Source organism: Oncorhynchus mykiss, chromosome 21, assembly GCF_013265735.2.
Source record: "Oncorhynchus mykiss isolate Arlee chromosome 21, USDA_OmykA_1.1, whole genome shotgun sequence".
Taxonomy (NCBI): Eukaryota; Metazoa; Chordata; class Actinopteri; order Salmoniformes; family Salmonidae; genus Oncorhynchus; species Oncorhynchus mykiss.
In genome coordinates, this window is record NC_048585.1 from 14,116,503 (window position 1) to 14,141,091 (window position 24,589).

Consider the following 24,589-nt stretch of genomic DNA (forward strand, 5'->3'; position numbering starts at 1 on the left):
GACTCTTACACATTGGGATATAGTTTCAAGAACGCTCTTAGCACGTAATGCAACGCAGCAATTTTTGAACGCAACCCTCATCTTAGTTCCAAACGCAGTTCCGGTCTGTATTTCCGGCATAACAAAAATGGCGTCCTCCACTAACGAAGGAAGCGTGAATGAAACGCGGTCGGGGAAGAAGTCGAAAAAGAATACAAACCAAGGTATTACAACGGTATTGTCTAGTATCAGAAACAAATGTATTATTTCTTAATAGTCCACGTTTCTGGATACATGTATCTGAGCAGAAGCCTGATTTCCCTTGATTTGTGTAGCTCGCGCCCGGCCTCATGCTTATTTATTGTGCTAGTATGAGCACTGCTTGAAGACTGCTACCAATTTGTTCTCAGTGAAAGAACGTTTGTTCTGTGGGAAAACGTGCATGCAATTTACCTACCTAGTTATGAAGCTAACTATAACGTTAGGTGTGTTATATCCTAGCTTCTAATCTTGTATTTTCAGTGGATGAATCTCAACTCTTCGCTGTTCCCGATGGATGGAAGGAGCCAGCATTCACAAAAGATGACAACCCCAAAGGTCTACTGGAGGAGAGCAGTTTCGCCACTCTCTTTCCGAAGTATAGAGAGGCATACCTGAAAGAATGCTGGCCACTGGTGCAAAAAGCATTAGGCGATTCAGTAAGTTAAGCCAATTGAAAGGGAAATATGCAGTTGAAATAATAACAAAGCGTCCATTCTGATACGGGTTTGGTTAAAAGCTGAGGGAAGTTGCTGGAGAAATGTAGCCACTCAAATTCATATTCAGAGCTATGAATGCAAGGATTTAACCATCCATGAGATCAAAGTTATAGCTTTAACAATGTCTCGATGCTATAGTGTCTCCGTTGTTTATTGGGATATAAAATGTATTTTGGACTCTGATGGGCAGTTGAACTAAACCCACGGGGCAGTTATAGGGTCTATTCCAGAGTCAATGGCAATATATAATTAAAACGTTTAAAAAATGATGTAGGAATAGTAGAAAATTTGCAGAATGTCGGCCAAAATCCATCTCGCTCCATCATCTCACACTGCCGGGCAGTGTGCTTCCTCTGATCACCATCCTAGGTGGCAACACATACATTATAAGTGATTTCAATGAGTCTCCATTCTGATTGTTTTATACTGTTCAATTCAACTTCAACCAAAACAAATTTCAGCACTTATCATTTCTGCATTTCCTGCACTCAATTGCAGTGGTGGAAAAAGTACCCAATTGTCATACTTGAGTAAAAGTATAGATGCGTTAATAGAAAGTGACTCGAGTGAAAGTGTCACCCAGTAAAATATTACTTGAGTAAAAGTCTAAAAGTATTTGGTTTTAAATATACTTAAGTATCAAAAGGAAATGTAATTGATATAATGAACTTAATTATCAAAACCAGATGGCACCATTTTCTTGTTTAAAAAAAATGTATGGATAGCCAGGGGCTCCAACACTCAGACATAATTTACAAACAAAGCATTTGTGTTTAGTGAGTCCTCAAGATCCGAGGCAGTGGATGACCAGGGATGTTCTCTTGAAAAGTGTGTGAATTGGACCATTTTTCTGTCCTGCTAAGCATTCAAAATGTAACGAGTACTTTTAGGTGTCAGGGATAATGTATGGAGTAAAAAGTACAGTATTTTGTTTAGGAATGTATTAAAGTAAATGTTGTCAAATTAAAAATAGTAAAGGACAGATACCAAAAAACTACTTAAGTAGTACTTGAAAGTATGTTTTACTTAAGTAGTACTTGAAAGTATGTTTTACTTAAGTACTTTACACCACTGCTCAATTGATAATTTCCACACTGCCACATAGGGCTGCACGATATGGGCAAATAATCTAAGATGTATTTTTAACCAAATGTTGCAATTGCGATGTGACTTGCGAATTAGAGCAAAACTGTTGGAATCATGGAAATATAATGACTATTCTAATTCTATAGTTAGATTATAATAGTGGGCACTTTGAATACAGTGTTTGAGATGACAACGAATTAAAATGCCCGGGAGGAGTTATTGTGATCGGGTAGGAACTAAATTGTTAGTAAGTGTTTCCTAGGGGACCCCAAAGCTTTGGCTACATTTCATGTGTTCTCTTAGCTACTTGATGTAGCAAACATATTCTTGCTTTGCATATTCCTCTTTGATTTAGAAGATAATGTTGCACAAACAACATGCTGATTTAGGTCTACACCATCACTGGTATTATCAGGCTGTGTTAGGTAGCTACGTTTGCTCATACTCAGTGTCTTTATTAGCTAGCTATTAGCATTAGGGCTAACAATTACTGTCTCTCAAGATTTAGGGCAACTTGCTAAGAAAAGACAGACTATCTGTTTGCTGATGTAAGAAACACAAACTAATAGTGTCATTATAGAACACTAGTGGATTATTATTAAGAAGCAAAGTGAAAAGCATTGTTGTCATCAACATTGATACATTGACCATGCAGACTGAAGGCAAGTGTCTCGTGGTTGAGGAACATCAAATGCGCTCCTTGTGTGGAAAATGGCACGGAGAGAAAGTGGAGCGAGATGACTCAAGTAGCGAAGTGAATTATAAAAATTGACATTACACATGGTGTATCACATTTAACAAACCAAACATTCGGTATAGAAGGTAAAGTAAAACCCCAAACCGGTCCCTGCATCAATACCAGTATATCATGAAATATGGTATACCGCCCAGCCCTAGTAGCAGCGCCAACCGGATGCTTTACATTTACACATCCGGTGAAATATCTGGCTCATTAATCTGTCTGTAGTGTCACTGTCTGGACCAGCACCTATGTTATTGTTTTTGTTTTGTGTATGAAACAGAGGAGAGGTGTGTCGAGCGGTGGTAAGAAATGGCAGTACGTATTCTGCTGTTCTATAGCATGTGCAACACAGGAGGTTGGTGGCACCTTCATTGGGGAGAATGGGCTTGTGGTAATGGTTGGATTGGAGTAGTATCAAACACATGGTTTCCATGTGTGATGCCATTCACTCTGTTCCAGCCATTATGAGCTGTCCTCCCATCAGCAGCCTCCACTGGACTGTGCAATTATGTCTCAGGGGGACATTTTTGTTTGCAGTAAGATCACAATGTGTTGTAAGATCACAATGTGTTGTAAGATCACAATGTGTTGTAAGATCACAATGTGACGAGGTAGTTTCACCATTAAGGGTTCCAGCTTTAAGAATAATGTTACATGTTGACAAGAGTTGATCCATTCTTATCAGCCCGTGTATAGGTGTCTGTGAACATGCAGATATGTAGCCATGTGAGGATGAATGATCCTCTCCTAGATTTAGGCACACGGCCTTTAAATTGTCCAAAACATTGATGTTCTTTTCTTCCTCATCAACAGCACATCAAGGCCACCCTGGATTTGATCGAGGGCAGCATCACGGTTTGCACCACCAAAAAGACCTTTGACCCATATGCCGTTGTGAGGGCACGGGACCTCATCAAGCTGTTGGCCAGAAGTGTGCCTTTTGAGCAGGTAGGCATGCTCTCTTGTTCATCAATTCATAGTTGAACTTCCAACAATGATCCTGATAATGTGGAAGAATAGTCAAAACTCTATACTTACCCCAAAGAAAGAAACCAGTACAAGCATCTTCATTTGGTTGATGTTTTCTTCTGTCTTCCACCTTTAGGCCGTGCGTATTTTGGAGGATGACATGGCGTGTGACATCATCAAAATTGGCACGCTGGTCAGAACCAGAGAACGGTTTGTGAAGAGGAGGCAGAGACTCATCGGACCTAAAGGATCTACACTCAAGGTGCGTCTTGTTCAACCATGCAGCCAGGGAGAGCGTTCAATGGGATACATAGTAGTTTTGTGTTTAGATGTTAGCATCACTAGGTGGCAGCATAGTGTTATTAACACCTCCCAACGTTTCAGAATCAGTCAGCTCATCAAATCAAAGTTTATTTGTCATATGCACAGGGTGTATACATTTACTTGCAAGCTCTCCTCTCAACAGTGCTACAACAAAAATATTGAATTCAAATAAGTAGAAGAAAAAATGAGGACAGTATATAGCTGGAGAGAATGTGCAAAATAAATCTAAAAGTAAAAGCACCTATTCAAAGTAAGTGTATTTACTCTTGTAGGGGATATGGAGAGGGAAATTATTCTGTGCAGTAAGAAGCACTGTGCAGTAAGAAGTTTAAAGTGTTGTTGGTCTTCTGTACAGGATACACATGGTAAACAGCACAGGATACACATGGTAAACAGCACAGGATACACATGGTAAACAGCATCCAATGAAATGCTTACTTGCAGGTTCCTTCACGACAGTGCAACAACAATAATAAAAGATCAGAATACAAACAATGTAAATGGCTCAGTAGAATAGAATAAACAATTTAGCATAAGTATAATACAGGAAGGCCCAATTTATAGTCAAATATTTACACATGTATCAGAGAAAGGGGGGATTGGAGGGCAAGTGTTTCAATTGTGCAGTAGTAAAAAAGTCTGGTATCAGCATGTATGTCTGTGCTAAGGTGCGGAGAGGCAGTAGTAGCGGTACTGTTGGCGGTCGTAGTAGCGGTACTGTCGGCGGATGGAGATTGCTCTCCGTGGAACACATTCAACCTCCCTCTTACAGGCATTTATCTAACCTGTTTCCCCCTCAGGCATTGGAGCTGCTCACCAATTGCTACGTCATGGTGCAGGGGAACACTGTGTCAGCCCTGGGACCCTTCAACGGCCTCAAAGAGGTAAGCGCTGATTTCCTCAATCAGGACCATGTTCAGTAGGGTACACCATAGCAAAACATTTTGTGAGGCAAATATGTGTTTTTAGGTAGTACCTCTCCATTTCATTACGTTTCTAAATGCTTTTTCCCTACTGAGCACTATGCTGCTCTCTCTCTTAACCACACACTGGAACCACTGAAATAAGCCTGTTGAATTCATCAGGTGCCCATTTCTGCTATGGCAACAAATAATTTATTGAATTGGCTTAGGCCCACCTCTCCATAGGGAGATTAGGCCGTACAAATTTTTCAATTGATGGTAATAAATCCCTTTCAGATGCATACTATCACTATTGCCTCGGAAGCTAAGCAGGGTTGTTCCTGGTCGGTCCCTGGATGGGAGACCAGATTCTGCTGGAAGTGGTGTTGGAAGGCCAGTAGGAGGCACTCTTTTCTCTGGTTTACATTTTTTTTTATCCCAATGCCCCAGGGCAGTGATTGGGGACATTGCCCTGTGTAGGGTGCAGTCTTTTGGATTGGGACATAAAACGGGTGTCCTGACTCTCTGTGGACACTAAAGATCCCATGGCAGTTATCATAAGAGTAAGGGTGAACCCCGGTGTCCTGGCTAAATTCCCAATCTGGCACTCATACTATCATGGCCACCTAATCATCCCCAGCCTCCAATTGACTAATGTCTCTCCCCTGTTACTATTCCGCTGGTTGTTGCTGTAAATGAGAATGTGGCCCAGCGTTGTCCGGGTTAGGGGAGGGTTTCCTTTTCCTGTCGCGCTCTAGTGACTCCTTGTGGCGGGCCAGGCGCTGCAAGCTGACCCCGGTCGCCAGCTGTACTGTGTTTCTTCTGACACATTGGTGCGGCTGGCTTCCGGGTTAAACGAGCAGTGTGTCAAGAAGCAGTGCGGCTTGGCAGGGTCGTGTTTCGTAGGATGCATGGCTCTCGACCTTCGCCTCTCCCATAGGGGAGTTGCAGCGATGGGACAAGACTAACTACCAATTTAATATCACGAAATTGGGGGGGGGGGGGGGGGAGTATATTAAACTTCCCTGGAGTGAGCAATAATTGTTTTTTGTGCTTTGAGTGACTCAATTATTATCTGCTAAAATATTATTTTTTCGTATGTAGGTACGGAAGGTGGTGTTGGATACCATGAAGAACATCCACCCCATCTACAACATCAAGGTAATTGATACCTTTCTCCTCCACATCCAATGAGGAGGAGAAAGGTGGTCTATGTGGTACTTTGTCATGGTTCGTGGTAAACTTAAAGCAACCGACACTGTTCTATGTAAGAGGATGTGGGGTTTTTGTTGACGCCACAGAGGAAGTCCAAAACAAACTGGAGTCCTTTAGAATAGATGACTTGAACTTACCATGATCCCAAAAGGGGAAGTTTGAAGTTCCTTGACAGCTGAGAACAACATGCTCCAGACTGACTTATTCTATCTGTCATAACTTATTTTCAAGTTTTTTATCGTGTTTGGACAGTTTACAAATTCCTTTATTCCGATTGGCTCTCGTACACGAGGTTGTCAACAATAACCAAAATCTTAGCAAAACAAAACTGTTTTTTTTATATGGTCAGGGAGGAAGTCATACTTAAACTATTTTAGGCGTTTCTAAGCAGTCAAAGAAATGAAAAATGTGAGGTGTTGCTTCTTTAATGCTGTGGCTCAAGGGATTTAAAGGAGCAATCCTTTAAATCCTATGAGGGATGGGCCTTTGAGAAATGTAACCACTCAAATTCATAGACGGCTATGGATGCAAGGACTGATCCAAGATGTCAAAATTATAGTTTAAAGATGTTTGTTGAAGCTACACCGTGTTTGTTTACAATGATATTGTTTACAAACAATCTTATATTTTGGGTTCTGCCGAATTATACTCTTCACGAATCAATGGGTGTGTATGACAAGAAGAAAAAGAACAAGGTATATATATATATATATATATATATATATATATATATTTATATTTATATTTAAAAGTACAAAAATGGATGTAGCAATTGCAGATTGCCCCTTTTTAATGAAGGAACTGGCTTGAACTACTGCATCATTTCTGGAGCTTTGCCATGTAGTTACCAGCATGTCGTCTGACTTCAACCGCCCTCCGTTTCAATAATCCAAGTTAATCCAAGTTAATTCTTCCAACACGTTTCTCCCTCTTTCCTCTTGCGACCGTTCGATTGGGTTTCGGCCGCAGACGCTCATGATCAAGCGCGAGCTGTCCAAGGACCCCGAGCTGCGGCTGCAGAGCTGGGAACGATTCCTACCCAACTTCCGACACAAGAACCTGACCAAGCGCAAGGAGCCTAAGAAAAAGACGACAAAGAAGGAGTACACGCCTTTCCCCCCGCAGCAGCCTGAGAGCCAGGTTAGTGGGTCAGAACCGCCTCCCCCCGCAGCAGCCTGAGAGCCAGGTTAGTGGGTCAGAACCGCCTCCCCCCTGCAGCAGCCTGAGAGCCAGGTTAGTGGGTCAGAACCGCCTCCCCCCGCAGCAGCCTGAGAGCCAGGTTAGTGGGTCAGAACTGCCTCCCCCCGCAGCAGCCTGAGAGCCAGGTTAGTGGGTCAGAACCGCCTCCCCCCGCAGCAGCCTGAGAGCCAGGTTAGTGGGTCAGAACCGCCTCCCCCCGCAGCAGCCTGAGAGCCAGGTTAGTGGGTCAGAACCGCCTCCCCCCGCAGCAGTCTGAGAGCCAGGTTAGTGGGTCAGAACCGCCTCCCCCCGCAGCAGCCTGAGAGCCAGGTTAGTGGATCAGAACCGCCTCCCCCCGCAGCAGCCTGAGAGCCAGGTTAGTGGGTCAGAACCGCCTCCCCCCTCAGCAGCCTGAGAGCCAGGTTAGTGGGTCAGAACCGCCTCCCCCCGCAGCAGCCTGAGAGCCAGGTTAGTGGGTCAGAACCGCCTCCCCCCTGCAGCAGCCTGAGAGCCAGGTTAGTGGGTCAGAACCGCCTCCCCCCTGCAGCAGCCTGAGAGCCAGGTTAGTGGGTCAGAACCACCTCCCCCCTCAGCAGCCTGAGAGCCAGGTTAGTGGGTCAGAACCGCCTCCCCCCGCAGCAGCCTGAGAGCCAGGTTAGTGGGTCAGAACCGCCTCCCCCCTCAGCAGCCTGAGAGCCAGGTTAGTGGGTCAGAACCGCCTCCCCCCGCAGCAGCCTGAGAGCCAGGTTAGTGGGTCAGAACCGCCTCCCCCCTGCAGCAGCCTGAGAGCCAGGTTAGTGGGTCAGAACCGCCTCCCCCCTGCAGCAGCCTGAGAGCCAGGTTAGTGGGTCAGAACCGCCTCCCCCCTCAGCAGCCTGAGAGCCAGGTTAGTGGGTCAGAACCGCCTCCCCCCTCAGCAGCCTGAGAGCCAGGTTAGTGGGTCAGAACCGCCTCCCCCCTGCAGCAGCCTGAGAGACAGGTTAGTGGGTCAGAACCGCCTCCCACCTGCAGCAGCCTGAGAGACAGGTTAGTGGGTCAGAACCGCCTCCCCCCTGCAGCAGCCTGAGAGACAGGTTAGTGGGTCAGAACCGCCTCCCCCCTCAGCAGCCTGAGAGCCAGGTTAGTGGGTCAGAACCGCCTCCCCCCGCAGCAGCCTGAGAGCCAGGTTAGTGGGTCAGAACCGCCACACAGGCATGATATATTTATTTGTATCGGTTCCTGTGTCATACATGTCAGCCCAGTATACTAATCTTCATGTAGATGGCACGTCAAACGTAGCATACAAAGTGCAAGCACAGTACAATAAAAAATATATATTTTTAAAGTTCAGTTTCAAGATAACACAGGACATTGACAAGTCCTCTTCCACATACTGTAACAGGGGTGTGTAATAACTTTGACTCCAGGCCCACATTGGGATTTCAAAATTCAGCGGAGGGCACAGATTTTTTTAAAACTGATTTGTAAGTCAAAAGCAATTTGCGAGCTGAAAAAAGGCAACTTAAAAAAAAAGTCCATTATTTCAAAAGAGTCCATTATTTCTGCGTAATTTCTATTTAGTTTTAGAAGTTCAAGAGTGGCCTGGAAATTATTACTCCAAGCCTGGAAATTATTACTCCAGACCACTCTTGAACGTCTTATGAATATATTTTAAACTGCCCCTTTTCCGGCCCGCAAATTGCTTAGAGTTCCCAATCTTCTTTTTTAATCATCCTTGTACTATAACATACAACAGCCATAGAGCCTAACATCAACAGATGACTTGGTCTATAACTACTTGATATAACCCATCCATCACTAAACCTATCACTAAGCTTGTTCATACCCATGTTCCTGGATTCACTGTTTTGTTGTGTTTCCTGGTTGTCTAGATTGACAAGGAACTGGCAACGGGAGAGTTCTTTCTTCGAGAGAGTGTTAAGAAGAGGAAGAAGATGGAAGAGATAAAGGTAACCATGGATATCACTTGGCTGTTATCACGTAGCTGTTACTTGACACAGCTTTGTCCTTAGGTGTCGCAACCATCACTGGACTTGATAGCTATGCACCAGTTACTGTTTGTATAGCATTGCATGAGAAACGAATGACCTTCAAAAGACACAACCATCACGGGACTTGATAGCTATGCACCAGTTACTGTTTGTATAGCATTGCATGAGAAACGAATGACCTTCTAAAGACACAACCATCACGGGACTTGATAGCTATGCACCAGTTACTGTTTGTATAGCATTGCATGAGAAACGAATGACCTTCAAAAGACACACAACAGGATTTACTGTGCCAAATCCATTTGTCCTATGCCTGATTGTGTCTGTGTTTCCAAGGTGAAACAAGCCGAGGTGTTGTCTAAGAGGCAAGAGGAGCGAAACAGGGCCTTTATTCCTCCTAAGGAGAAACCTGTTATGAAGAAGACCAACAAAGGTACAGTGAATCATTTGAATAATTATGTTCTTAACTACCTTCTCTCCACCTGACCTTTGCACCCACTTCCTTCAAGCCATGCCAGACTGCTTCATGTCCCACACCAGTTAGGCAACCAGGCCCTTTCCTCCCACTCACAGATCTTTTGAAACTCTCTTCCCCACATTCTTGGGGCTTTTTAAAGCCGGCCTTAAGACTCATCTTTATCAGCTGGCCTACCCTTCCTCCTAGACTTTGGTTGTTGCTTTCATGATATGGATAATGTGGACGCTACCGTGATTACGGATAGCCCTGAATGAATCGTGAATAGTAATGAGTGTGAAAGTTAGGCACACAAATATTATACTCCATATGAATATAGAGGTGTTCAGAAACATTCTATTATAATAAAATGATTTGATGCACTTTGAAATGATTATTCTAGATATCATTAACTGACTGGCTAAATGAAGCATTGCCTGACCACATACTCCCACACAGCCACACCTAGCTGTTTAATGTTATTTTTCTTTTACCATGTTTTTTCCTAGCTCCCTCAGAAGCCAAAATCAACATTGAGGCCATCAAGGCTAAGGTAAGGAAAGCCAAGACCAAGAAGCTAGGAGCCCCCTCTGTTAACCCTGTCCCACAGACCAAACCCGCCTATGACAAGAAGAAAAAGAACAAGGGCTAACCTTGGAAAAGCTTGGACAATGGACAATATTCACTATTGCTGCATTCAAATGAGGTATGCAGATCACTGGCGTGAAGGACGCCAGGTTTGTCAGGACATGGGTTTGTCTAAAGATGTATTTGGGATATTAATAGAATATCCCCAATTCCTCACAGAGATGAATCTTCCTCATAGTTTTGATGAAATGAATATGGAATGCCTCTGTCCTCAGAGGAGACAGTATACAGTAAAGGTGTCTCCCTATATGTGACACCCAATGCCTCAGTGTTACCTAGTTAGCCTGTGACCGAGGCCCGTTCTTCAATATTGTTTAGCAACTGTTTGTAAGACGTGCACAGAATGTGGTTCACCACATCCCGACGCCACAGATTCCTCCTCTTGTCCTAATCCTCAGAACAACTTGTACTGCTTTCCACCAACACCTGTCCATGTTAATATTTACAGTAAGCACTCTACTTTATGAAGACTGCAAGTATAATGCATTGGAAGGCTAGTAATGTTTCATAATGATGCTGACTTAGTCTGTTAATATACTCATTAAAAAAAACATGCATACTATTAAAAGCTTTTAAAGCTTTTTTTTATAGTCCTTATTATACATGATTAACAAGGGATTAAGCTATATACCTGCAGGCTTTGAAAAAAGGCACTGAAAGTTTTAGTTCATGATTAAATGAACATTGTTGTCGAGTGTTGCAGAAATGGGCCTAGAGGACTGCTGAACAGTGACATAGCATTGTGATGTTTAGGAGAACTGTGTGTTGGGCTGCATTCTTTGTAATTTGGTGTTGCTACTTCTAAAGACTCAATAAAACAAGTATATGATAATCTCTTATTCTGTATTTGTAGAATTGATATTCCTGTTAGGCCAAATGAGATGATTTTAGACACCGCTCTTCAACCTTCATAAGCTCTTGCGTTATGAGTTCTGCTGTCAGTGGTTGGTGAGCCTGGTCCCAGACTTGTTTGTGCTTTTGCCAACACAATTGCTCATTGTTAAGCAAACATGATTTTTGGGGGAGAAACAGTTATTTTCAAAAATGTAACTTAACAGAAACACAGATTGTGACATTTATGTGTGAGCTATTTGAGACCTATTTTTCCTGCTCTTATTTTAGGCATTGTTTACTTTAGAGGGCTTGCCATATCGTTTGTATTAAAGACTGCTGCATAACTCCTTGAGGTCAGTAAATCAACTTTTGGTTACGTTTTGGGGTAAACTTTCCCTTTAACACATTAATGGAAGCAGCATATGCATTTTAGTAGTAGTTCACTTTATTGTACCACAATGGGAGTTTGGTTTGAGGCTCTGCGGGAATTTTAAAAAGACAGGACCACATTGAGAAAGGCATGACAACAATGAGAACAGTGCAGGTCAATCAATCTAAACCTCTCAGCTATTCGTAAAAAAATATGCTTGGGTACAGTCTGTGTACTCCAAATGCGGCGACAAAGGTGAGGAGAAGGGCCAGGGGTCGGATGGCCAATATGGCCATGCAGCAGGGGCCACAGGTGGCCAGGGTGGGGTCCCAGTCGGGGGTCCATCTGTAACCTGTACACAGGTGAGAAAAGTAAAGGCTAATGTTGGTCACAAAGAACACATTCTGCCATTGTGGTTTAGGAAGTTCATTTAAATGAAGGGTTGCGTATTCAAAACATACTTTTCTGTTCATCTCGTTTTGGATCGTCTGTAAAGAGAGAAGACAAGGCAGCTTTATTATGTCACGAATAGAACATGGTATTGGGTGTTGAACGTGCATGTACAAGGGAAAGAGTATTGGGGGTGTTGTGGAGGAATATGTTGAAGATTCAGACCATCACAGGGTTGTCCTGCATCTTGTTATTTTATTGGGTGTGGGAAATGGTAGCTGACAGACTCACGGCAGAGCTTGGCCTGGCATTGATTGTTTGCACCCTCACAAGAGCTGCATTCTTCCAACCCGTTCTGGTATGGTAACATCTCAACCACGTTTCCCCTGGAGAAAGCAATGCACATCCTTTTAATTTATCTAAAATGTTTCCATATTTCTAAAATCAGAGCATCTTAGATAAAAACATTTTGCCGAAGGGAAAGTACAATGTGTGCAAGGTTCCAATAACCTTTCAAAAAATCCCCAGGTGTTCCAGAAATGATTAATTTTGCATCATGATGCACAACGCAGAATCTTTTGATGCAAAATGCATCATACCGGCTGCATTTCTGTATTTTGAAAGTTCTATACAGTTGATGTCAGATGTTTAAATACACTTAGGTTGGAGTCATTAACTCATTTTTCAACCACTCCACAAATTTCTTGTTAACAAACTATAGTTTTGGCAAGTCGGCTAGAACATCTACTTTGTGCATGACACAAGTGATTTTTCCAAAAATTGTTTACAGACAGATTATTTCACTTATAATTCACTGTATCACAATTCCAGTGGGTCAGACGTTTACATACAATAAGTTGACTGTGCCTTTAAACAGCTTGGAAAATTACACAAAATTATGTCATGGCTTTAAAAGCTTCTGATAGGCTAATTGACATAATTTGAGTCAATTGTAGGTGTACCTGTGGATGTATTTCAAGGCCTACCTTCAAACTCAGTGCCTGTTTGCTTGACATCATGGGAAAATCAAAAGAAATCAGCCAAGACCTCAGAAAAAAATTGTAGACCTCCACAAGTTTGTTTAATCCTTGGGAGAAATTTCCAAATGCCTGAAGGTACCACGTTCATCTGTACAAACAATAGTACGCAAGTATAAACACCATGGGACCACACAGCCGCCATACCGTTCAGGAAGGGGATGCGTTCTGTCTCCTAGAGACGAGCATACTTTGGTGCGAAAAGTGCAAATCAATCTCAGAACAAAAGCAAAGGACCTTGTGAAGATGCTGGAGTGAATAGGTACAAAAGTATCTATATTCACAGTAAAACGAGTCCTATGTCGACATAACCTCAATGGCCGCTCAGCAGGGAAGAAGCCACTGCTCCAAAACCGCATGAAAATGCCAGACTATGGTTTGCAACTGCACATGGGGACAAAAATCTTACTTTTTGGAGAAATGTCCTCTGGTCTGATGGAACAAAAATAGAACTGTTTGGCCATAATGACCATCGTTGTGTTTGGAGGAAAAAGGGGGAGGCTTGCAAGCCGAAAAACACCATCCCAACCGTGAAGCACGGGGGTGGCAGCAGCATGTTTTGGTGGTGCTTTGCTGCAGGAGGGACTGGTGCACTTCACAAAATATATGGCATCATGAGGTAAGAAAATGATGTGAATATATTGAAGCGACATCAGACAGGAAGTTAAAGCTTGGTCGCAAATGGGTCTTCCAAATGGACAATGACCCCAAGCATACTTCCAAAGTTGTGGCAAAATTGCTTAAGGACAACAATGTCAAGGTATTGGGAGTGGCCATCACAAAGCCCTGACCTCATTCCCAGAGAAAATGTGTGGGCAGAACTGAAAAAGCGTGTGCGAGCAAGGAGGCCTACAAACCTGACTCAGTTACACCAGCTCTGTCAGGAGGAATGGGCCAAAATTCACCGAACTTATTGTGGGAAGCTTGTGGGAGGCTATCCGAAACGTTTGACCCAAGTTAATCAATTTAAAGGCAATGCTACCAAATACTAATTGAGTGTATGTCAACTTCTGACCCACTGGGAATGTGATGAAATAAATAAAAGCTGAAATAAATAATTATCTCTACTATTATTCTGACATTTCAAATTATTAAAATAAAGTTGTTATCCTAACTGACCTAAGACAGGGTATTTTTACTAGGATTAAATGTCAGGAATTGTGAAAAACTAGATTTAAATGTATTTGGCCAAGGTGTATGTAAACTTCTGACTGTATCTTGAAATTGCTGACATGTAACACGTTTTGGGACTATATATACAATGGACTAATGAAACAAATACCAAAATAATTTTGGGGTGGAATTTTCCTTTCAGTGTACATGAATTGTTAGATATTACTGCACTGTTGGAGCTAGGAACACACACATTTCTTTACACCTGCAATAACATCTTTAAATATGTGTATGTGACCAATACAATTTGATTTCATTTGGTATATGTGTATTCAGTCTGCCTTACGCTTTGTGAATGTAATATGTGTATTCAGTCTGCCTTTGTGAATGTACTATGTGTATTCAGTCTGCCTTTGTGAATGTAATATGTGTATTCAGTCTGCCTTTGTGAATGTAATATGTGTATTCAGTCTGCCTTACGCTTTGTGAATGTAATATGTGTATTCAGTCTGCCTTACGCTTTGTGAATGTAATATGTGTATTCAGTCTGCCTTTGTGAATGTAATATGTGATTCAGTCTGACTTTGTGAATGTAATATGTGTATTCAGTCTGCCTTACGCTTTGTGAATGTAATATGTGATTCAGTCTGCCTTTGTGAATGTAATATGTGATTCAGTCTGCCTTTGTGAATGTACTATGTGATTCAGTCTGCCTTTGTGAATGTAATATGTGATTCAGTCTGCCTTTGTGAATGTAATATGTGTATTCAGTCTGCCTTTGTGAATGTAATATGTGTATTCAGTCTGCCTTACGCTTTGTGAATGTACTATGTGTATTCAGTCTGCCTTTGTGAATGTAATATGTGTATTCAGTCTGCCTTTGTGAATGTAATATGTGTATTCAGTCTGCCTTATGCTTTGTGAATGTAATAAGTGTATTCAGTCTGCCTTACGCTTTGTGAATGTACTATGTGTATTCAGTCTGCCTTACGCTTTGTGAATGTAATATGTGATTCAGTCTGCCTTTGTGAATGTAATATGTGTATTCAGTCTGCCTTACGCTTTGTGAATGTAATATGTGTATTCAGTCTGCCTTACGCTTTGTGAATGTAATATGTGTATTCAGTCTGCCTTTGTGAATGTAATATGTGTATTCAGTCTGCCTTACGCTTTGTGAATGTAATATGTGTATTCAGTCTGCCTTATGCTTTGTGAATGTAATATGTGTATTCAGTCTGCCTTACGCTTTGTGAATGTAATATGTGATTCAGTCTGCCTTTGTGAATGTAATATGTGTATTCAGTCTGCCTTTGTGAATGTAATATGTGTATTCAGTCTGCCTTACGCTTTGTGAATGTACTATGTGTATTCAGTCTGCCTTTGTGAATGTAATATGTGTATTCAGTCTGCCTTACGCTTTGTGAATGTACTATGTGTATTCAGTCTGCCTTTGTGAATGTACTATGTGTATTCAGTCTGCCTTTGTGAATGTACTATGTGTATTCAGTCTGCCTTTGTGAATGTAATATGTGTATTCAGTCTGCCTTACGCTTTGTGAATGTACTATGTGTATTCAGTCTGCCTTTGTGAATGTACTATGTGTATTCAGTCTGCCTTTGTGAATGTAATATGTGTATTCAGTCTGCATTTGTGAATGTACTATGTGTATTCAGTCTGCCTTTGTGAATGTAATATGTGTATTCAGTCTGCCTTTGTGAATGTACTATGTGTATTCAGTCTGCCTTATGCTTTGTGAATGTACTATGTGTATTCAGTCTGCCTTATGCTTTGTGAATGTAATATGTGTATTCAGTCTGCCTTATGCTTTGTGAATGTACTATGTGTATTCAGTCTGCCTTACGCTTTGTGAATGTAATATGTGATTCAGTCTGCATTTGTGAATGTACTATGTGTATTCAGTCTGCCTTTGTGAATGTAATAAGTGTATTCAGTCTGCCTTACGCTTTGTGAATGTACTATGTGTATTCAGTCTGCCTTATGCTTTGTGAATGTACTATGTGTATTCAGTCTGCCTTATGCTTTGTGAATGTAATAAGTGTATTCAGTCTGCCTTACGCTTTGTGAATGTACTATGTGTATTCAGTCTGCCTTATGCTTTGTGAATGTAATATGTGTATTCAGTCTGCCTTACGCTTTGTGAATGTAATATGTGATTCAGTCTGCATTTGTGAATGTAATATGTGTATTCAGTCTGCCTTTGTGAATGTACTATGTGATTCAGTCTGCCTTTGTGAATGTAATATGTGTATTCAGTCTGCCTTACGCTTTGTGAATGTAATATGTGTATTCAGTCTGCCTTTGTGAATGTAATATGTGTATTCAGTCTGCCTTTGTGAATGTACTATGTGTATTCAGTCTGCCTTTGTGAATGTACTATGTGATTCAGTCTGCCTTTGTGAATGTAATATGTGATTCAGTCTGCCTTTGTGAATGTACTATGTGTATTCAGTCTGCCTTTGTGAATGTAATAAGTGTATTCAGTCTGCCTTTGTGAATGTAATATGTGTATTCAGTCTGCCTTACGCTTTGTGAATGTAATATGTGTATTCAGTCTGCCTTTGTGAATGTACTATGTGTATTCAGTCTGCCTTATACTTTGTGAATGTAATATGTGTATTCAGTCTGCCTTACGCTTTGTGAATGTAATATGTGTATTCAGTCTGCCTTTGTGAATGTACTATGTGTATTCAGTCTGCCTTTGTGAATGTACTATGTGTATTCAGTCTGCCTTTGTGAATGTAATATGTGTATTCAGTCTGCCTTACGCTTTGTGAATGTAATATGTGTATTCAGTCTGCCTTTGTGAATGTAATATGTGTATTCAGTCTGTCTTTGTGAATGTACTATGTGTATTCAGTCTGCCTTATACTTTGTGAATGTAATATGTGTATTCAGTCTGCCTTACGCTTTGTGAATGTAATATGTGTATTCAGTCTGCCTTTGTGAATGTACTATGTGTATTCAGTCTGCCTTTGTGAATGTACTATGTGTATTCAGTCTGCCTTTGTGAATGTAATATGTGTATTCAGTCTGCCTTACGCTTTGTGAATGTAATATGTGTATTCAGTCTGCCTTTGTGAATGTAATATGTGTATTCAGTCTGCCTTTGTGAATGTACTATGTGTATTCAGTCTGCCTTTGTGAATGTACTATGTGTATTCAGTCTGCCTTTGTGAATGTACTATGTGTATTCAGTCTGCCTTTGTGAATGTAATATGTGTATTCAGTCTGCCTTTGTGAATGTAATATGTGTATTCAGTCTGCCTTACGCTTTGTGAATGTAATATGTGTATTCAGTCTGCCTTTGTGAATGTACTATGTGTATTCAGTCTGCCTTATACTTTGTGAATGTAATATGTGTATTCAGTCTGCCTTACGCTTTGTGAATGTAATATGTGTATTCAGTCTGCCTTTGTGAATGTACTATGTGTATTCAGTCTGCCTTTGTGAATGTACTATGTGTATTCAGTCTGCCTTTGTGAATGTAATATGTGATTCAGTCTGCCTTTGTGAATGTAATATGTGATTCAGTCTGCCTTTGTGAATGTACTATGTGTATTCAGTCTGCCTTTGTGAATGTAATATGTGATTCAGTCTGCCTTTGTGAATGTACTATGTGTATTCAGTCTGCCTTTGTGAATGTAATAAGTGTATTCAGTCTGCCTTTGTGAATGTAATATGTGTATTCAGTCTGCCTTACGCTTTGTGAATGTAATATGTGTATTCAGTCTGCCTTTGTGAATGTAATATGTGTATTCAGTCTGCCTTTGTGAATGTACTATGTGTATTCAGTCTGCCTTTGTGAATGTAATAAGTGTATTCAGTCTGCCTTTGTGAATGTACTATGTGTATTCAGTCTGCCTTATACTTTGTGAATGTAATATGTGTATTCAGTCTGCCTTTGTGAATGTACTATGTGTATTCAGTCTGCCTTTGTGAATGTAATATGTGATTCAGTCTGCCTTTGTGAATGTACTATGTGTATTCAGTCTGCCTTTGTGAATGTAATATGTGTATTCAGTCTGCCTTTGTGAATGTAATGTGTATTCAGTCTGCCTTTGTGAATGTACTATGTGTATTCAGTCTGCCTTTGTGAATGTACTATGTGTATTCAGTCTGCCTTTGTGAATGTACTATGTGTATTCAGTCTGCCTTTGTGAATGTAATATGTGATTCAGTCTGCCTTTGTGAATGTACTATGTGTATTCAGTCTGCCTTTGTGAATGTAATATGTGTATTCAGTCTGCCTTTGTGAATGTACTATGTGTATTCAGTCTGCCTTTGTGAATGTAATATGTGTATTCAGTCTGCCTTTGTGAATGTAATAAGTGTATTCAGTCTGCCTTTGTGAATGTACTATGTGTATTCAGTCTGCCTTTGTGAATGTACTATGTGTATTCAGTCTGCCATATACTTTGTGAATGTACTATGTGTATTCAGTCTGCCTTACGCTTTGTGAATGTAATATGTGTATTCAGTCTGCCTTTGTGAATGTAATATGTGTATTCAGTCTGCCTTTGTGAATGTACTATGTGTATTCAGTCTGCCTTTGTGAATGTACTATGTGTATTCAGTCTGCCTTTGTGAATGTACTATGTGTATTCAGTCTGCCTTTGTGAATGTAATATGTGATTCAGTCTGCCTTTGTGAATGTAATATGTGATTCAGTCTGCCTTTGTGAATGTACTATGTGTATTCAGTCTGACTTTGTGAATGTAATATGTGTATTCAGTCTGCCTTTGTGAATGTACTATGTGTATTCAGTCTGACTTTGTGAATGTAATATGTGTATTCAGTCTGCCTTACGCTTTGTGAATGTAATATGTGTATTCAGTCTGCCTTTGTGAATGTAATATGTGATTCAGTCTGCCTTTGTGAATGTACTATGTGTATTCAGTCTGACTTTGTGAATGTAATATGTGTATTCAGTCTGCCTTACGCTTTGTGAATGTAATATGTGTATTCAGTCTGCCTTTGTGAATGTACTATGTGTATTCAGTCTGCCTTTGTTAATGTAATATGTGTAGTCAGTCTGCCTTACGCTTTGTGAATGTAATATGTGTATTCAGTCTGCCTTTGTGAATGTAATATGTGTATTCAGTCTGCCTTTGTGAATGTAATATGTGATTCAGTCTGCCTTTGTGAATGTAATATGTGTATTCAGTCTGACTTTGTGAATGTAATATGTGTATTCAGTCTGCCTTTGTGAATGTACTATGTGTATTCAGTCTGCCTTTGTGAATGTAATATGTGTATTCAGTCTGCCTTTGTGAATGTAATATGTGTATTCAGTCTGCCTTATGCTTTGTGAATGTACTATGTGTATTCAGTCTGCCTTATGCTTTGTGAATGTAATATGTGTATTCAGTCTGCCTTACGCTTTGTGAATGTAATATGTGTATTCAGTCTACCTTACGCTTTGTGAATGTACTATGTGTATTCAGTCTGCCTTTGTGAATGTAATATGTGTATTCAGTCTGCCTTTGTGAATGTAATATGTGATTCAGTCTGACTTTGTGAATGTACTTTGTGTATTCAGTCTGCCTTTGTGAATGTAATATGTGTATTCAGTCTGACTTTGTGAATGTAATATGTGATTCAGTCTGCCTTACGCTTTGTGAATGTAATATGTGTATTCAGTCTGCCTTTGTGAATGTAATATGTGTATTCAGTCTGACTTTGTGAATGTAATATGTGTATTCAGTCTGCCTTTGTGAATGTAATATGTGTATTCAGTCTGCCTTTGTGAATGTAATATGTGATTCAGTCTGACTTTGTGAATGTAATATGTGTATTCAGTCTGCCTTTGTGAATGTAATATGTGATTCAGTCTGACTTTGTGAATGTAATATGTGTATTCAGTCTGCCTTATGCTTTGTGAATGTACTATGTGTATTCAGTCTGACTTTGTGAATGTAATATGTGATTCAGTCTGCCTTACGCTTTGTGAATGTAATATGTGTATTCAGTCTGCATTTGTGAATGTAATATGTGTATTCAGTCTGCCTTTGTGAATGTACTATGTGTATTCAGTCTGACTTTGTGAATGTAATATGTGTATTCAGTCTGACTTTGTGAATGTAATATGTGTATTCAGTCTGCCTTACGCTTTGTGAATGTAATATGTGTATTCAGTCTGCATTTGTGAATGTAATATGTGTATTCAGTCTGCCTTTGTGAATGTAATATGTGTATTCAGTCTGACTTTGTGAATGTAATATGTGTATTCAGTCTGCCTTACGCTTTGTGAATGTAATATGTGTATTCAGTCTGCCTTTGTGAATGTAATATGTGTATTCAGTCTGCCTTTGTGAATGTAATATGTGTATTCAGTCTGACTTTGTGAATGTAATATGTGTATTCAGTCTGCCTTTGTGAATGTACTATGTGTATTCAGTCTGCCTTTGTGAATGTAATATGTGTAGTCAGTCTGCCTTACGCTTTGTGAATGTAATATGTGTATTCAGTCTGCCTTTGTGAATGTAATATGTGTATTCAGTCTGCCTTTGTGAATGTAATATGTGATTCAGTCTGCCTTTGTGAATGTAATATGTGTATTCAGTCTGACTTTGTGAATGTAATATGTGTATTCAGTCTGCCTTTGTGAATGTACTATGTGTATTCAGTCTGCCTTTGTGAATGTAATATGTGTATTCAGTCTGCCTTTGTGAATGTAATATGTGTATTCAGTCTGCCTTATGCTTTGTGAATGTACTATGTGTATTCAGTCTGCCTTATGCTTTGTGAATGTAATATGTGTATTCAGTCTGCCTTACGCTTTGTGAATGTAATATGTGTATTCAGTCTGCCTTACGCTTTGTGAATGTACTATGTGTATTCAGTCTGCCTTACGCTTTGTGAATGTACTATGTGTATTCAGTCTGCCTTATGCTTTGTGAATGTAATATGTGTATTCAGTCTGCCTTACGCTTTGTGAATGTAATATGTGTATTCAGTCTGCCTTACGCTTTGTGAATGTACTATGTGTATTCAGTCTGCCTTTGTGAATGTAATATGTGTATTCAGTCTGCCTTTGTGAATGTAATATGTGATTCAGTCTGACTTTGTGAATGTACTATGTGTATTCAGTCTGCCTTTGTGAATGTAATATGTGATTCAGTCTGACTTTGTGAATGTAATATGTGTATTCAGTCTGCCTTACGCTTTGTGAATGTACTATGTGTATTCAGTCTGCCTTTGTGAATGTAATATGTGTATTCAGTCTGCCTTTGTGAATGTAATATGTGTATTCAGTCTGCCTTTGTGAATGTAATATGTGTATTCAGTCTGCCTTTGTGAATGTAATATGTGTATTCAGTCTGACTTTGTGAATGTAATATGTGTATTCAGTCTGCCTTTGTGAATGTAATATGTGATTCAGTCTGACTTTGTGAATGTAATATGTGTATTCAGTCTGCCTTACGCTTTGTGAATGTAATATGTGTATTCAGTCTGCCTTTGTGAATGTAATATGTGTATTCAGTCTGCCTTTGTGAATGTAATATGTGATTCAGTCTGACTTTGTGAATGTAATATGTGTATTCAGTCTGCCTTTGTGAATGTAATATGTGTATTCAGTCTGACTTTGTGAATGTAATATGTGTATTCAGTCTGCCTTTGTGAATGTAATATGTGTATTCAGTCTGCCTTATGCTTTGTGAATGTAATATGTGATTCAGTCTGCCTTTGTGAATGTAATATGTGTATTCAGTCTGCCTTATGCTTTGTGAATGTAATATGTGATTCAGTCTGACTTTGTGAATGTAATATGTGTATTCAGTCTGCCTTACGCTTTGTGAATGTAATATGTGTATTCAGTCTGCCTTTGTGAATGTAATATGTGATTCAGTCTGCCTTTGTGAATGTAATATGTGATTCAGTCTGACTTACGCTTCGGCATAGTTACAAACAAATATGGCTCCCTCTTTATCAGAAAACGAAGTCCTGTCGACGCCATTTGGGCATATTTGGACGGCGCAACCAACCTTGTAGCTCGTCGCCCAAACAACCTGGGAATGCAAGCAAGCATACAGTCGGCAAAGATGATGAAATATTGAGTTTCCCCTTTTATACCAATGTTTTTTACAATAGGTCAAATAGTGGGTGCTTATATTTGTTCTGTTTCACACATGTACAAGTGTGCAACCTGTGTGTTGTGAAACAGGTGTTTTTTGCATATCCCATGCTCCCTGAGACAGCTTCAGAGAGTGTGGTCAAGGCCAGGGATCAGCTGTTATTGACGGTGCCCCTGGTGCAATTAGGGTTAAGTGCCGTGCTCAAGGACAGATCAGTAAATGTTTCACCTAGTTGGCTCGGGGATTTGAACTTGCAACCTTTTGGTTATTGGCCCAACGCTAAAACTGCATTTTGTCGTTTTGATGGTTTTTAGCAGTGATGCTGTTTTATTCAGTAGAGGACACGTACCTGTGTGTAGTGGCCACACATTTTCCCTGGTCTACACGCATTGCTTTGGTATGAGTAATCGTTCACTTCTTTGACCCATAAATCCATGGCCCGCATGACGGAGAACGTGGAGGGCGGGTATCCTGCCCAGATGTTCTCTCCCACGGAGGAGAAGACAGGGTGGACTCGTCTGACCTCTTTCAGGTAGATGTTGTGCTGGAAATCACAGTGTCTTGCCCAGGCCCTTGCAGTGATGGCCAAGCCCTCATCCCACGTCTTGAAGGAAAAAAATACAACCAAATTAGTGAGTGTCTAAAAAAATGACAGTATCTGTGATATGAAACTGATTACACGCCTCTATGGATCTGATTGGCTTGTCCTCATTTCATTCTAACATTGTTTTACAGGGCTCTACAGTGCGACCATTAACTTGCCTATGCGGCTACATATTTTGTCTTTGACCTGGAAAATGTAGGATTCTAGCTTTATTACTTTACCTCAAATGTTTCATTGTGCTCCTACATTTCTTTGTGTGCGCCTACAGTTTTCAACTTAAGCGTTACACGTTCTTGTAAAAAAGGACAGTGTAGAGCCCTGTCTTATTCAACTATAGCTTACTCACAAGGCAATGTTTATATGCATTGTTGTTGCTTTAGGAAGCGTTTAAGCACTATTCACGTATTGCATATTCGTAATTGTCACTTTTCCAACTGCAAAAGCAAATCCAATTCTGAATCATTTACATGGAAGCAGTATTAGCTATATTATGGTATTACTGAGTTTTGACTTGGGAATACAGTGTTGCATGCTCTCATTTTTTAAACCTTTATTTAACTAGGCAAGTCAGTTAAGAACAAATTCTTATTTTCAATGACGGCCTTGGAACAGTGGGTTAACTGCCTGTTCAGGGGCAGAGCGACAGATTTGTACCTTGTCAGTTCCGGTTACTAGTCCAACGCTCTAACCAGTAGGCTACCCTGCCACCCCGTCTCTTTGTCTCACTGCTTACCATGTAGAGCATATTTCTGGCCGGTGGATTCACAGAGGATCGGTTGGCGTTGTGTATCCTCACGCAGTCGTCGATGAACTTCTTATCGGTGATGCCAGGAAATGGGTTGTACTCTGAGGACTCGATATTAGGGACAGATGAGCCCAGGAAAATCACAGCCCACAGCAATCCTTGCAGCAGTAGCTGCCCCATGCTTCAGGTACAGAGGATTGAACCAAGACAGGTCACAAACGTCTCACATCACATCTCCTTTCTCGGTAAAGCAGCTTGTTTCAAACAGGAACTCTGCATATTTTACTGCTGGATGGTGAGGAGGAAGGAAGTCGATGTGAAATTCTGTGTACTAGTGAGTCCATGTAGTAGTGTAATAAACTGGCAAAAGATGGAGGTAACCTACTAGGCAGAAAATGTTTGAATAAACGTTGTTTCCACGTCATTTAAACCGGAAAGAAATCCATGTGATGTCGTTGAATCAACCTGAAAAACTGATAGGATTTGCAAGAAGTCAACATAAGCACATTTCATCTTTTTCCCACCCAACTTTTAACCTAAATCCAATGAAATGGTGACATTTGTTGATTTCGCGTTGAATTGACAGTTGACAACTCAAACAAATGTAAATCAAAACTAGACGTTGAATTGACGTCTGTGGACAGTGGGAAAGCCTTGGTGATGGTGGCATCCAACTCATAAAGGAGATTAGGGTCATTTCATGTCATTGTTGAAAAGTGAGAGACAGAGAGGAAGATACAGGGAGAGACTTATCTAGAGCGATAGCTAGAGAGAGTTACTGTCTCTCTAGGATCCTGTAAGGCTAGGAAAAAGTGTGGTATTGTGCTTAGCTTAACTTCCCTTATTCATGTGTGTGAACGAGAGAATTCAGCAGTTCTGTTTGAATCTACTGGAGTGTGTGTGTGCGTGACTTCAACAAGGCTGTGGTTTTCTGAACTTCTATTGAGTCAGTTCTGTGAACTTCTCATCACTCTTCAGGCAGACAGTAACTCTGGGTAGCTTTGTCACAGTATCTTACATGTCTGTCAATCAATGCAACAGATAAAGTATTTTTGTTTTTTAAAATCATTTCTAGAGGATTGAGTTACTTCTGAGAAGCTATATATTCCATGTATCGGGCCCTACTCATAACTTAGAATAACTAGATTTCTCC

At 40.6% G+C, this 24,589-nt stretch overlaps 2 protein-coding genes across 3 annotated transcripts; one reads left to right on the forward strand and one right to left on the reverse strand.

Annotated features, from left to right (window-relative positions):
- The first annotated feature begins 43 nt into the window (after positions 1-43).
- Positions 44-11,084, forward strand: LOC110499766 (KRR1 small subunit processome component homolog). The gene is made up of 10 exons (XM_036957016.1): positions 44-203; positions 502-677; positions 3,379-3,513; positions 3,671-3,796; positions 4,659-4,742; positions 5,865-5,921; positions 6,945-7,115; positions 9,026-9,103; positions 9,482-9,578; positions 10,109-11,084. Exons 1-10 carry the CDS (start codon positions 128-130, stop codon positions 10,249-10,251), a joined length of 1,143 nt encoding a protein of 380 aa, XP_036812911.1. The 5' UTR covers positions 44-127; the 3' UTR covers positions 10,252-11,084.
- Positions 11,085-11,504: 420 nt separating this feature from the next.
- On the reverse strand, positions 11,505-23,709 carry LOC110499778 (GLIPR1-like protein 1). 2 transcript variants are annotated; one of them, XR_005038536.1, is made up of 6 exons: positions 23,425-23,709; positions 22,437-22,691; positions 21,903-22,021; positions 12,067-12,227; positions 11,913-11,939; positions 11,505-11,803 (listed from the first exon to the last, which is right to left on the reverse strand). XR_005038536.1 is itself a non-coding variant. In XM_036957017.1 (6 exons), exons 1-6 carry the CDS (start codon positions 23,614-23,616, stop codon positions 11,649-11,651), a joined length of 843 nt encoding a protein of 280 aa, XP_036812912.1. In that variant the 5' UTR covers positions 23,617-23,709; the 3' UTR covers positions 11,505-11,648. The 2 variants fall into 2 exon arrangements, 1 of the variants encoding a protein (XP_036812912.1); XM_036957017.1 differs by having other exon boundaries at positions 12,133-12,227.
- Positions 23,710-24,589: the final 880 nt, after the last annotated feature.

What these genes read in the sequence shown, in the direction of transcription:
- LOC110499766 (XM_036957016.1), top strand. Translation starts at nt 128, where the DNA reads ATGGCGTCCTCCACTAACGAAGGAAGCGTGAATGAAACGCGGTCGGGG. An exon ending in GAAAAAGAATACAAACCAAG is followed by an intron (nt 204 to 501) that starts GTATTACAACGG and finishes TTGTATTTTCAG; the next exon opens with TGGATGAATCTCAACTCTTC. An exon ending in CCTTCAACGGCCTCAAAGAG is followed by an intron (nt 4,743 to 5,864) that starts GTAAGCGCTGAT and finishes TTTCGTATGTAG; the next exon opens with GTACGGAAGGTGGTGTTGGA.
- LOC110499778 (XM_036957017.1), bottom strand. Translation starts at nt 23,616, where the DNA reads ATGGGGCAGCTACTGCTGCAAGGATTGCTGTGGGCTGTGATTTTCCTG. An exon ending in CCAGAAATATGCTCTACATG is followed by an intron (nt 22,692 to 23,424) that starts GTAAGCAGTGAG and finishes TTTTCCTTCAAG; the next exon opens with ACGTGGGATGAGGGCTTGGC. An exon ending in AAAACGAGATGAACAGAAAA is followed by an intron (nt 11,804 to 11,912) that starts GTATGTTTTGAA and finishes ACCTGTGTACAG; the next exon opens with GTTACAGATGGACCCCCGAC.